At 44.2% G+C, this 15,365-nt stretch overlaps 1 protein-coding gene across 1 annotated transcript; it reads right to left on the reverse strand.

The window, feature by feature from the left end:
* Positions 1 to 10,662: 10,662 nt before the first annotated feature.
* LOC121580836 (cytochrome P450 7A1) lies at positions 10,663 to 14,961 on the reverse strand. Its single transcript, XM_041895914.2, has 6 exons — positions 14,716 to 14,961; positions 13,763 to 14,003; positions 13,031 to 13,635; positions 12,080 to 12,210; positions 11,761 to 11,939; positions 10,663 to 11,637 (listed from the first exon to the last, which is right to left on the reverse strand). Exons 1-6 carry the CDS (start codon positions 14,796 to 14,798, stop codon positions 11,338 to 11,340), a joined length of 1,539 nt encoding a protein of 512 aa, XP_041751848.1. The 5' UTR covers positions 14,799 to 14,961; the 3' UTR covers positions 10,663 to 11,337.
* Between the last annotated feature and the right edge of the window lie 404 nt (positions 14,962 to 15,365).

The following is a 15,365-nucleotide window of genomic DNA, read 5'->3' on the forward strand; positions in this document are numbered from 1 at the left end:
GACCTCAAATCAATGACTGCATCTCTGCTCAAAGGGCACACTCTCTAGTGTTTTTAATGGCCCTCATCTTAGGTTTACTTTAGGCTGGAATGGTAGGAATGGTTAGCCTCGTCTCAGATATGTGGGGGCCCCCCAATATATATTATTAAATATTAAAATATTTATTTAATTGTAATTATTTTGGGGGTTGGGGGCACCCTGGAGGTAGGGGCCCTCCCCCAGATAGCATATGAAGAGTCATAAGCAATGGCAAAATGTTTAGAATGACAGGAAATTACCTTTAAAACTGCAACATTTTTTCTCAGCCTCATGGCAAAATGTGTACTGCTCTCAGTGACAGGTTTGAATCTGAACTGTGGTGAACTCAACTGTTCTATTTCATGACCTTCGCTAATAACTCCTGCATCAGCTAGAGATAAGGAAACTTTTGCTCTCTGAAAAGCAAACATGCAATTCAACAGTAAGACCAGGGGCCTCATTTATCAACAGTGCGTACATTTCTCAGTAAATTCTAGTGTGTCTGGAGATTCTAGGATTTGCTTGCGCAACTAATTATTGGGATTTATCAAACTATCGCACACAACATATACACGTTTTCATTGATAAAGCAGAGCCATGCTATATTTCTGCGCTCGTGAATGAGCATTACAACCCCGCCTGAAAAATGTCCTCCATTCACCTTTTATGGTAACAAAAATGCCCTCATTTGCTGGATGATTTGTAGATGTTGGAACTGGGACATGCTAGTTTCTAAAAGATGGCGCAATGGCAAATTTGATCACATTTATGTAGAGGTGTGGGCAGAATGTTTTACTCTTTTTCAGTGACTTTTTCAAACAAAAAATGCATACCACCAATAGCGAGTGCCAAACACTGGCAGAACATTCTGCAAGTTTGATTGTCTATTTGACATTTTTTAAAGTAAACGCTACAGCACACTTCTACGGAAAATATGAATTGTTGTTCAATATTTTGTTTATCAATAGATGATTGTGTTTCTGTCTCCTGCCTTTTACGAGATGTCTCCAATTCAATAGATGCCGCTGCTTTTATGTGTATCTGAATGTGATACTATATAGTACGAGCGAGCCAAGTTATGCATTACTATGCACTGAAGGGAGCTGTATGCATGCTACACAATGATGTTGAAGTAAATACTTTCTAATCAACATTACCGTTCTCTAATAACGACAACGACAACAATGGCTTACCCGGTAATTCCAGTGCCAGAGCCTATGGACATGAAGGGTACCAGTACCAGAGCCTATGGACATGAAGGGCGATACATACAACAACTGGACATTGTTTCGAGCACAATGGGAAAACTATGAGATAGCTACCGGTCTGGACGAAAAGGAAGCAAAAGTCTCCATAGCAACTCTGCTAACCGTGATGGGAAAGGAATGTCATCTCTTACAGAGGCATCTTCATATGCCTGAAGCAGAGAGAACTGACCCGGTAAAAAATTATAGAGGCGCTACAGAAACACTTTGAGCCATCCAGAAACATGATCTATGAGCGGTACATGTTTAGTGCTTGTCAACAAAGTCAATGTGAAACATCAGAGCAGTACATTGCAAATCTGAGGAAGCTAGCAGACACGTGAATTTGGCGCATTACGAGAGGAACTAGTCTGTGACCGGCTTGTCATAGGTACTAAAGATATAGCTGTGTGAGCGCGCATGTTCAGTGAACCCAACCTCACACTGAACAAAGACATTGACATGTGTCAAGCACAAATGTAAATCAGGAAAATTGGTGGAGGTGAACCAGAGACTGTACATTATACCTCCCGTGAGCGAAGTTCAGAATCAAAACGCCAAACATATGGTCGTAAACAGACAGAGTTTACAGGGGATACTAACTAACATAGAATGCCAAACGACTTACCCTGTCATTACTGTAGTTCAGTACATGCCAAATGCCCAGCTCACAGTGTCACCTTCAAGCATGTGGAAAACAAAACCATTTTGCCAGAGTTTGTAAACAAGCACAACACAAACCTCAACTCAATCAACAGATGCAATGTAGTACATCTCACAGGTTAATTCTGTGGAAGACAAGGCAAACAAATGGTTCATTAACCTTAAGCTAGTTCCACTCAGTGATGAGCCATTGACATATGACCCCAGCCATTCAATGAAATGTCAACTAGACACAGGATCAACAGTGAATGTCATAAGCTATGGGGACTTACAGCGAGTCATGCAAGACGACAATCCAGTTCTCCTACCCAGCAAAGCTACACTCAAGCTATATGACGGCACACTGATAAAGCCAACAGGAGAATGCAATCTCAAAGCAGATCATGATGGAAAAATGTTTTATATCAAATTTCAGGTCATTGAGACATCCCAGCTTCCTCTGCTGTCAGCTGACACGTGTGAAAGACTCAGCCTACTACATGTGAACCACAGCCATGTGTTACATCACGTCGACAGCTCAAGCACCACATCCACTGAGGTCGATATGACAACTGAGGAGATCATCTCCAAGTACAAGGACGTGTTGGATGGGCTTGGCTGCTTTCCTGAAGAGCTACACCCAGAAGTAGACAATGCAGCCCGGCCTGTGCAGCAGCTACCAAGACGGATACCTATTCCACTGAAAGAAAGGATCACAAAGGCCATACATTCAGTAGACAATGCAGACATCATCACGAAAGTCACAGAGCCAACACCGTGGATCAGCAACATAGTTGTCATTGATAAACCTGGTAAACTCAATAAAGCCTTACTGAGATCGCACTTCCAGATGCCCACAATAGAAGAGATTCTACCAGAGATATCCAACGCAAAGGTATTCTCAGTACTCGATGCCAAAGATGGATATTGGCAAGTCAAACTTGATGAAGTGAGCAGCTATCTAACACCTTTCTGGACACCTGTGGGCAGGTATAGATGGCTGAGAATGCCATTTGGAATCAAGCCAGCAGCTGAAGAATACCAGTGCAGACAGTGTGAAGCACTACAGGGACTTAAAGGAGTGAGTGTGAATGCAGATTACATTGTACTCTATGAATGTGGTAACACACACGAAGAGGCGATGGCAGATCATGACAGAAACCATTCAGCTCTCCTGCAGAGAGCAAGAGATGTCAACCTGAAGCTGAACAAAAATAAACTCTGGTTAAAGCTACCTAGTGTGACATACATGGGCCATCTTCTCACCACAGAGGGCCTTGACCCAGAGAAAATAACAGCTATTCAGAACATGGGTACACCGACCGATGTCAAGTCACTATAGCGGCTGTTGGGTTTGTGAACTATCTTGCAAAATTCATGCCCCACCTATCTGATGTGTGTGAGCCACTCAGAAGACTGACTGACAAGGACAATGAATGGACATGGCTACCACAGCATGTTGATCCAAGATGGCGTAGCAGTGCGGTCGCGGTTTTATTCATTGTCCTAGTGTAAATATCCCGTTTCTTGTTTTTTTTGTCTATTTTGTATATATTTCTCAATTTTTACTTTTCATTCTTTAACTAAATATACTTTCCTGCAACCCGCCTCACCCAACGTGGAAAGGATTCTATTATTTCTTTATAACTTTCATCAAGAACCTTAAGCTGAAACTAGTGTAGCTGCAACTGAATGGCTACTTGCTATTAGTCACCGTTAGCGTCTTCACCATTGTCCGTGGCCTACACTATCCACCAGCCAGCTCTAGCTCTAGCCTGGACAATTCGTCGGCCAGTCTGCACAGCGTGCTATCGACCCAGAGCTTATTGGACTTTCTGCCGGAATCACTGGACCCTCGCGCCGGATCATCGCAACCAGCTAGCTAGCTGCAACCTGTTGTTGGCTAATTACCATTGCCCTATAGCAAGCACCAGTTAGCCTTGAGCTAGCCTCAGGTCCATCTCCCGGCTATCTACCTCTCTGTCAACTGGACGGGACCTCCTAGTGTTGACACTGAGCCCCGCCGATCCAACACGACTGGTTTGCCGACGAAATCGTCTGATGTGGTTTCAACAGGCTTCCCGTTGCGACGACCACGAACATCCATCTGCCAGCCCCGCCCCACTAGCACACACAAACTACAACTGTGCTCCCTGCTAGCTGTGCTGAAGCACCAATTTGAACTGCTCTCGGACTCACATATTGCTGTTCACTGGACCTTATGATCACTCAGCTGCACGGTACCCTGTCCTGTTTATTCTGTTTAGCCTCAGCCCAAACGTTATCGCTATTACCAGTTGTTGTCTTAGCTCTCTCTAATAACACCTGTGATTGCTTTATGCCTCTCTCCCATGTCAATTATGCCTTGCCAATTGCTGTTTGGGTTAGTTCTTATTATACAATTTCACTGTAGAACCCCTAGTCCCTCTCAAACTGCCTCAAATAGTTCCTTTGTTCCACCCCCCATACACGCCGAGACCGGCTCAATCGGTGCCTCCAGTGATGCTATCTCTTTCATTGTTACCCAACGCTTAGGGTTACCTGAACTGTACTCATTTACATTACATTTTAGTCATTTAGCAGACGCTCTTATCCAGAGCGACTTACAGTTAGTGAATACATTTTTTTATTTTTATACTGGCCCCCCGTGGGAATCGAACCCACAACCCTGGCGTTGCAAACACCATGCTCTATCAACTGAGCTACATCCCTGCCGGCCATTCCCTCCCCTACCCGACGCTGGGCCAATTGTGCGCCGCCCATGAGTCTCCCGGTCGCGGCCGGCTGCGACAGAGCCTGGATTCGAACCAGGATCTCTAGTGGCACAGTTAGCACTGCGATGCGGCGCCTTAGACCACTGCGCCACTCAGGAGGCTGTACTCATATCCTTCCATATCCTTTTCTGTACATAATGCCCTGAATCTTTTCTACAACGCCCGGAGAACTGCCCCCTTTATTCTATGTACCCAACGCACTAGAAGACCAGTTCTTAAAGCCTTTAGTCGTATCCTTATTCTAGTCCTCCTCTGTTCCTCTGGTGATGTAGAGGCTAACCCAGGCCCTGCAGCCCCCAGTATCACTCCTACTCCCCAGGAGCTATCATTTGTTGACTTCTGTAACCGTAAAGCCTTGGTTTTCTGCACGTAAATATCAGAAGCCTCCTTCCTAAGTTTGAGTTATTCACTGCGTTAGCACACTCCGCCAACCCTGATGTTCTAGCAGTGTCTGAATCCTGGCTTAGGAAGGCCACCAAAAATTCTGAAATTTCCATCCCCAACTATAACATTTTCCATCTAGATAGAACTGCCAAAGGGGGTGGAGTTGCAATCTACTGTAGAGATAGCCTGCAGAGCTCTATCATACTATCCAGGTCTGTGCCCAAACAGTTTGAGCTTCTACTTCTAAAAATCCACCTTTCCAGAAATAAATCTCTCACTGTTGCCGCTTGCTACAGACCCCCCTCAGCCCCCAGCTGTGCCCTGGACACCAAATGTGAATTGATTGCCCCCCATCTATCCTCAGAGTTCGTACCGCTTGTTGACCTAAATTGGGATATGCTTAACACCCCGGCCATCCTACAATCTAAACTAGATGCCCTCAATCTCACACAAATTATCAACGAACCTACCAGGTACAACCCTAAATCCGTAAACATGGGTACCCTCATAGATATCATCCTGACTAACTTACCCTCTAAATATACCTCCGCTGTCTTCAACCAGGATCTCAGCGATCACTGCCTTATTGCCTGCGTCCGTAACGGGTCCGCGGTCAAACGACCACCCCTCATCACTGTCAAACGCTCCCAAAAACACTTCAGCGAGCAGGCCTTCCTAATTGACCTGGCCCAGGTATCCTGGATGGATATAGATCTCATTCCGTCAGTAGAGGATGCCTGGTTGTTCTTTAAAAGTAATTTCCTCTCAATCTTAAATAAACATGCCCCATTCAAAAAATACAGAACTAAGAACAGATATAGCCCCTGGTTCTCCTCAGACTTGACTGCCCTTGACCAGCACAAAAACATCCTGTGGCGTACTGCATTAGCATCAAATAGCCCCCGCGATATGCAACTTTTCAGGGAAGTTAGGAACCAATATACACAAGCAGTTAGGAAATCAAAGGCTAACTTTTTCAAACAGAAATTTGCATCCTGTAGCACTAACTCCAAAAAGTTTTGGGACACTGTAAAGTCCATGGAAAATAAGAGCACTTCCTCCCAGCTGCCCATTGCACTGAGGCTAGGAAACACTATCACCACCGATAAATCTACAATAATCGAGAATTTCAACAAGCATTTTGCTACGGCTGGCCATGCTTTCCACCTGGCTACCACTACCCCGCCACCAGCTCTGCACCCTCCGCTGCAACTTGCCCATGCCCCCCCGCTTCTCCTTCACACAAATCCAGACAGCTGATGTTCTGAAAGAGCTGCAAAATCTGGACCCCTACAAATCCTCTGGGCTAGACAATCTGGACCCTTTCTTTCTAAAACTAGCCGCCGAAATTGTCGCAACCCCTATTACTAGCCTGTTCAACCTCTCTTTCGTAACGTCTGAGATCCCCAGAGATTGGAAAGCTGCCGCGGTCATCCCCCTGTTCAAAGGGGGTGACACTCTAGATCCAAACTGTTACAGACCCATATCCATCCTGCCCTGCCTTTCAAAAAGTTTTTGAAAGCCAAGTTAACAAACAGATCACCGACCATTTCGAATCCCACCGTACCTTCTCCGCTATGCAATCCGGTTTCCGAGCTGGTCGGGTGCACTTCAGCCACGCTCAAGGTCCTAAACGATATTATAACCGCGATCGATAATAGACAGTACTGTGCAGCCGTTTTCATTGACCTGGCCAAGGCTTTCGACTCTGTCAACCACCGCATTCTTATTGGCAGACTAAATAGCCTTGGTTTCTCAAATGACTGCCTCGCCTGGTTCACCAACTATTTCTCAGATAGAGTTCAATGTGTCAAATCGGAGGGCCTGTTGTCTGGACCTATGACAGTCTCTATGGGGGTGCCACAGGGTTCAATTCTTGGGCCGACTCTTTTCTCTGTGTATATCAATGACGTCGCTCTTGCTGCTGGTGACTCTCAGATCCACCTCTACGCAGACGACACCATTTTGTATACATCTGGCCCTTCATTGGACACTGTGTTAACAAACCTCCAAACGAGCTTCAATGCCATACAACACTCCTTCAGTAGCCTCCAACTGCTCTTAAACACTAGTAAAACTAAATGCATGCTCTTCAACCAAACGCTGCTTGCACCCGCCCACCCGACTAGAATCACTACTCTCGACGGGTCTGACCTAGAGTATGTGGACAACTACAAATATCTAGGTGTCTGGTTAGACTGTAAACTCTCCTTCCAGACTCACATTAAGGATCTCCAATCCAAAGTTAAATCTAGAATCGGTTTCCTATTTCGCAACAAAGCCTCCTTCACTCATGCTGCCAAACATGCCCTCGTAAAACTGACTTTCCTACCGATCCTTGACTTCGGCGATGTCATTTACAAAATAGCCTCCAACACTCTACTCAGCAAATTGGATGTAGTCTATCACAGTGCCATCCGTTTTGTCTCCAAAGCCCCATATACTACCCACCACTGTGACCTGTACGCTCTTGTTGGCTGGTCCTCACTACATATTCGTCGCCAAACCCACTGGCTCCAGGCCATCTATAAATACATTCTAGGCAAATCCCCGCCTTATCTTAGCTCATTGGTCACCATAGCAACACCCACCCGTAGTATGCGCTCCAGCAGGTATATCTCACTGGTCATCCCCAAAGCCAACACCTCCTTTGGCCGCCATTCCTTCCAGTTCTCTGCTGCCAATGACTGGAACAAATTGCAAAAATCTCTGAAGCTGGAGACACTTATCTCCCTCACTAACTTTAAGCATCAGTTGTCAGAGCACCTTACCGATCACTGCACCTGTACACAGCCCATCTGAAATTAGCCCGCCCAACTACCTCATCCCTATATTGTTATTTATTTTGCTCATTTGTACCCCAGTATCTCTATTTGCACATCATCACTTGCACATCTATCATTCCAGTGTTAATACTAATTGTAATTATTTTGCACTATGGCCTATTTATTGCCTTACCTCCATAACTTGCTACATTTGCACACACTGTATATATATTTATTTCTGTTGTATTTTTGACTTTGTTTTGTTTTACTCCATATGTAACTCTGTGTTGTTGTTTTTATCGCACTGCTTTGCTTTATCTTGGCCAGGTCGCAGTTGTAAATGAGAACTTGTTCTCAACTGGTTTACCTGGTTAAATAAAGGTGAAATAAAAAATAAAATAAAAAAACACAGCAGTTGAGACTATCAAACAGTTAGTCACACAACACCCAGTGCTCAAATACTACGACCTGAATGATGAAGTCACACTGCAGTGTGATGCCAGTGAGACAGGTTTGGGCACAGCCCTTCTACAGAAAGGACATGTTGCATTTGCCTCCAGAACATTGACTCAGACAGAACAAAGATATGCACAGATTGAGAAAGATTGTCTCTCCATTGTTTTTTCTTGTGACAAGTTTCACCAGTATCTGCATGGCAGAGATTTCATCACAATACACAGCAACGGGGCTGCAGGTAGCTTAGTGGGTAAGAGCGTTGTGCCAGTAACCGAAAGATCGCTGGTTCTAATCCCCGAGCCAACTAGGTGAAAAATCTGTCGATGTGCCCTTAAGCAAGGCACTTAACCCTAATTGCTCCTGTATGTTGCTCTGGATAAGAGCATCTGCTAAATGACCAAAAAAAATAAAAAAACTTTTAAAAAATACTAACTGCTTGAGATGATCTTCAAGAAAACCCTACTCACAGCACACAAGTGACTGCAGAGAATGTTGCTAAAGCTACAAAGATACCAACTCCACGTGCAATACAAACAAGGCAAAGAACTACATGTAGCTGACTTCCTGTCCAGAACAGCTCAATCAACCACAGACAAATGCAAACACTGGCCACAACTGACCTGGAACAGGTGGATCACACCACTGATGTCAACATCTCAACTAAGACAATGGAGTCAATCAAAGCACACCGTTCCCAGGACCCACTGTCTCAGGCTCTGTACACACAAATCAACAATGGCTGGCCTGGAACCAAACAGGATATGAGTCACACACTGAAAGATTTCTGGAAGTACAAAGAGGAGCTCACCACAGAAAATTGAGTGTTTTCTGGCCAAGGATTATGGAGGACATAAAGATCTTTATCAGCAAATACGCCACCTGTAACTCCATCCAGAAGAGACAACAAAAGGAGACACTCATCCCCCACCAAATACCTCCCCTCCCATGGTCCAAGATCGGGATGGACTTACTCACAGTCAACAAAAGCAACTACCTCATCATGGTCGATTATTACTCAGACTATTGGGAGCTCGACAAGCTGACTGACACCACATCATACACCATCATTGAATGCTGCAAAATGCAGTTCAGTAGACATGGCGTTGCCCACACTCTTGTTTCTGATAATGATCGGATAGCTGTGCCGGGGTTACAATGTGTCAGTGACAGTGTACCTACCAGTTCTCTTACCATCCTGGGGTTGATCTCTTGCCAAGCTGGCACACATACACTGCCAGGCGGGGACAGACGAGAGCTGACCTTGGATGGTTATGGCTGGTGGACTGTGTCCTTGTTGTAGACACCACCTCTGATAGCTAGATATGGACAGTGGTGGAAAAAGTACCCAATTGTCATACTTGAGTAAAAGTAAAGATACCTTCATAGAAAATGACTCAAGTAAAAGTAAAAGTCACCCAGTATAATTCTACTTGAGTAAAAGTCTAAAAGTATTTGGTTTAAAATATACTTAAGTATCATAAGTAAAGGTAAAAGTATAAATCATCACAAATTCCTTATATTAAGCAAACCAGATGGCACCATTTTCTTGTACGGATTGCCAGGGGCACACTCCAACATTCAGACATAATTTACAAATGAAGCATGTGTCTTTAGTAGAGTCCACCAGATCAGAGGCAGTAGGGATGACCAGGGATGTTATATTGATAAGTGTGTGAATTGGACCATTTTCCTGTCCTGCTAAGCATTCAAAATGTAACGAGTACTTTTGGGTGTCAGGGAAAATGTATGGAGTAAAAAGTACATTATTTTCTTTAGGAATGTAGTGAAGTAAAAGTAAAAGAAGTTACAAATATTAATAGTAAAATAAAGTACAGATACCCCAAAAAAACTACTTAAGTAGTACTTCAAAGTATTTTTACTTAAGTACTTTACACCACTGGATATGGATCCATAAATCTATGTAACAATCATTGTTTTATGATCTGATGACTGGACAAGTTACTTCAGGGCACAGAGGAGCTGGCCAATTGTGCCATAGGTCTACTCACTCAATCTTGTCATCGTCTAACTTCAAGAGTAGTCTTCTAATTAAAAGCCAAATCCCACTAACCCAAAGCCCTTATGGACCTGAGATGGGACACCAGCACCTGGTGTACTACACCTTCCAATGTAGGAGGGAGGGGGGGAGAGAGAGAGAGAGAGAGAGAGAGAGAGAGAGAGAGAGAGAGAGAGAGAGAGAGAGAGAGAGAGAGAGAGAGAGAGAGAGAGAGAGAGAGAGAGAGAGAGAGAGAGAGAGAGAGAGAGAGAGAGAGAGACCTTATCAGAGGTTTATTGAATGACCTATACCATGAGAGTGTGGCTTGTCTTTGTGTATGTTTGCGTGAGTAGTGATCAAAGTAATGACTGAATGGTACAATACACCGTTGTACAAATGTATTGATTTTATACTGCTTTTGTAAAGTAAACATCACATGTGTTTTTATACTTGTTTTGTACAGTATATCAAAGTAAACATGAATACAGATAATACAATCATTTTATCCCAGCATTGGGAATACGTCAATGGAACTAGAATGTACATTACACTACTCAATCAGTGCAGTTAGAGCCATTCAACAACACAGTAAATAGGGGTAATTACCAACTACTGATTGTGAAGGTCACAAACAGAAGCACAACTGAAATGTTGAATGATTTCACAGTTCAAAGATTGAGGTTGGCAATCGTGATACAGTAATGATGCTTACGTGGAAGATTCAGTAAATATTACTGATAACATTTTATATGGAGTTCCATTAATGTCACTTTTGAAATGGGACTGTGGCACCAATGCTACCTTTGTGAGGCTAAGACAAACCCCTCTGTATCAACTTAAAAAATACATTATAACAATACATCGCAGTGTATTTACATCCCACTGGGCACCGACATCAATTCAACGTCTATTCCACATTGGTTCCATGTCATTTCATTGAAATTTAAACAATGTTGATTCAACCAGTGTGTGCCCAGTGGGATCATTGTGGCTTAAATTCTTAAATATCCAATATATACAATTCACATTATGGAGAAAGTAGATCAGTGGAGTCTGTCTTACTGAGTTTTCAGTTTGTATCTAAAGTCAATATCATAGGTGGGCTGCAGGATCCCCAGGCCTGCACGTGATTGGTCGAGAGGAGGCACTTTAACGGCTGAGTCTAGGAGCTCCATGTCGAAGTAGGAGAGCACCAGCGCTAGGAACTGCTTGATCTCGTGCACTGCAAAGAAGCGCCCAGGGCACTTTGTCACCCCTGAGCCGAAAGGCATGTAATAGTACCGCAGTTTGCGCCCCTCCCTGTAGAACGTTGTCTTCTCTTGGCCGCTGTCATCCAGATATCTGTCGTATTTGTAGGTCTATGGATTCACAGAAAGAGGAGTATTAGGAAAATGTACTGTCAAGTAAAACTGGCCCTAGTTATGAGGCCTTCATACTAGACCCCCTTCATCTTTAAAGGAAAGAGCCTGAGCATCACTCACCAAGGGGTCCTCGTAAATTTCGGGGTCAAAGTGGAGCATCTGAGGGTAGAGGGCGATGACGTCATCTTTGCGGATGCGGTACGACTCCTGGTTGTCAAGGTGAAGCAGGAAGTCCTCTTTAGCCACTCGGACGTTCATTGACGCACTTGACAGTCGCATGGCCTCTTTGATGATGCTGTCTGCAGGGCAAGAAGACATTACTCTTTATAATCAAATTTTCACTGGATAGCTTGACTTTGGTATCAAACATGATTTAGTTACAATATTTATTAGATAATTTTGGCTTTATTTCACCAGGTATATTGCAACTTCCCCTTACCTATTACAGGCATGTTGTCCAGGTCCTCCCGGGAGAGAGTGAGTTGTGGTTTGCTAGGGTCGACACGCTGACCTGAACTCTCCAGAATCTTCTTCACCTCCTCATTGGCTGCCTTCATAGCCTCTGGACTCCTGAAGACAAGACAAGATAGAGGGTCAGTAAAACCATCAAGTTCAGACTATACAGATTGATGAATCACAATATTCTCAACGTGCACTTTGGTAGAGGTGGATAAGTTTGTTCTATGCAGCTCTATGACATAAATGGAATGCTATGTTTCTCCAACTGTATTTAATCAGTGGTTCTTGACACCTCTGTTATCGCAAGAGTTACTGTGAGCCAGTGCTAAGTCGCAGTCAGAGCATTGTTGAGATTCCGATGTACTGTACAGGACTGTTACAAAATACATTACTCTGGCCTTAACTCCACCACAATGAGCACAGTATCTATATTCAGCAGTTAGAACAAGATAGCTTGTTGTAACAGCTATCTTGGCAGTGAACATCCTCAGATGCCCTGTACTGTACTGCCGTGTCTGTGTGCACTGTTCTGTGTATTCTCTTCGGGACTAACTGTTCTGTTCAGTTCAACTCTTTGTAATCTCCCGTGGGAAGATTCTGCGTGTAGATCGAGAGAATCTGCCAGGACTGAATGGGATGTGTGATATCCGAGCAGCATTAGTACATATATTTTTTTTTTACTTGTTATGTATCAGCATTGGGCGAAGCCGGTGGGGGTGTTCAACACGTACGAACACAGAAGTTAATCACGCAGCTGACCACATTATGCAATATTTTATTTCTGGGTTAACAGAGACTAAACTCTTTGTAACACTTTCTGGCCTACCTAGTCTGTCCTAACTAGTCTCACATTGAGTGAGCTTGGCCAAACTTATGACACAAGTCTATAGAGGAGACACTAAGGATGGGAATGAGCCTAAGCCCTACATACCTGATCATGTAGAGCAGGCTCCAGAAAGTAGCAGGAAGTGTGTTGGCCTGCGAGGCCCACAGCAGAGCCACATGGGTGCGGGCCTTGCTCAGGTCGTTGAAGGTGGACAGCGTGTCATTTAGAAGCATGCGCAACGAGATCAGGTCTGATACGTTCTCGCGTTTGCTCAAGTTCTCGGCCAGCATGGTCTTAGCCAGGTTCTCCCTGGCAGAGTGGGCGCTCTTGAACACGTGGATGGGCAAGCCGGCCACCAGAGCCGGGAAGATCTTGTCGAACTCCTTGAAGTTCGCCAGAGCATTGAGCACCAAAGCCTTCTGGGCCTCCTGGCGCGCAGCATTCTTGTCATTGCCCAGATCCTTGCCGAAGAGCGTCAGGTAGCCGGACTCGAACATGACCTTGTAGCAGAAGGCGAAGATGCCGTCCACGTCCCAGCGGTCCTTGCTGGGGCTGAGGGTGTCGGACTGCAGCATGACCGACTGTAGGTTCTCCATCATGGTCTCAATGAGTGAGGGGAGGGCTTCGCCCTGCAGGGTCTTCAAGAAGGTCTGGTGGAGGTTCTCTGTGGTGTAGCCGTGTCTGGGGTCCATGCTGTCATGGCCGAACGCCTGGGGGGAGACAGAGAGAGGTTTAATTTAATACTCTTGAAAGTCTGGATTGACAGAGATAGATATATGAACTCATTATCAGCAAATGTTTAGTTGAACAACAATTCATAGGTAGGTTTGTCCTTACCTTGACCGAGGTAGAGAAGTGGAACTTCTTCCAGTCCAGATGCCTGCCTTGGCGGATGACGGCATGGTAGGAGAAAGGGTCACACAGGAAGTGAAAGTATTTGCCAGCGATCTTGCAAGTGAAGATGTGGCCATATTTCTTCTGTCGGCTCCGGAGAAACTCCAGGGGGTTGGCTCCAAACTGGAGGGCACAGCCGAGGTACGGGATCAAACCATTCTCCACTGGAGGCTCACCTGGTTGTCTGGAAGAGCAACAACACACATTTAACATAATAACAACGATAAAGCAATGCCCAAACAAGCCAACAGAGATAGCTGTACATATGAAACACAAAGGTGATGTTTAGACATACAGTAAGAGATGTTAAAACACTTGACTTAAACAGCAACAAAGTAAGCCAAACAACAACATAGTAATGCATAAATAAGTGTGTGCTAAAACAAGATGTACTCAAACTACAAGGTCAATTCAAACAACTTTGAAAGTAATGAATCACATCCAGCAGAGTGAAACCCAATGACACTGCAGCAATCTAAGAATAACATTACCACTTATACATAACTATCTGGTTTTAAAGTACCACATGTCAAAGACGCTGATTTATCTCCGGATTTTTTGACATGTGAACAACACTAGTCTCAATAAAAATGAAAAACCTACCACAGTGAACAAAACTTGAAAGCAATCTGAGTTTTAAGAGCAATGACAGGTGACACAAATAAAACCATATAACCTCCAAGAAAGAAAACAATTAAGTCAGCTGCTCTCTAGTTTTCTTAAAAGGAATATAACTACATAACCCACATTCTACATCTCCCAAATCCTTACATTATTATTATTACAATGAGTTCCATTATATGATGTTATTGTCTACATTCCACATTTGATTTCTTATCTTTTAAAATGTTACACGTAAAGGCATTTTACTATACAATGCATGGGTCTCTGCTTACCTCTTGCGGATCCCCAGAGCAAGCCACAGACAGCAGCAAAAGCCAATCACCACTGCCCAAATCAAAGATATGGTGATGATCATGGTTGCTAAAGATGCTCCAAAAGGCTAGTGGCAAATGCCAGTGCAGTGAAAAGATCACAAGCTGCCTTAGAGAGGTCTAATGGTCAGATTCAGTGTTGACTCCCTAGCAGAGAGAACACAGCTAGCTGACAGTAGAGGTTCTGGAGACCGTGCTTGTGGCATCCTTAGGTCTAAGGCAGCTATTTATACAGTGCTCCACACAAGCCACGGGATGGGAGATGAAGCAATAAAGCAGTGGCAATGAACGATTGGCAGGTGCAGCCAAGACACCGCCTTCCTGTTTTTGTTACATGTTTGCCAGTGTAACCTGTTACACTAGATGTCTCTAGGAAATCCATGGAAGTGTGTGTGTGTACAATGGCCTTGACTGTAGTCCATGGACAACTCCACCTGAAGGACAGCAGACAGAACCTGATAGCACCACTGGGTTGGCAAATAGCTTTCAAGGTCTTTGATAATTCTGTGTGTGCGTACACAAGTGTTTGTGTGTCTTTGTGTGTGTGTACAGTGCATTCGTAAAGTATTCAGACCCCTTCACTTTTTCCACATTTTGTTACGTTACAGCCT

This window comes from Coregonus clupeaformis, chromosome 14 (assembly GCF_020615455.1).
Source record: "Coregonus clupeaformis isolate EN_2021a chromosome 14, ASM2061545v1, whole genome shotgun sequence".
Classification (NCBI taxonomy): Eukaryota; Metazoa; Chordata; class Actinopteri; order Salmoniformes; family Salmonidae; genus Coregonus; species Coregonus clupeaformis.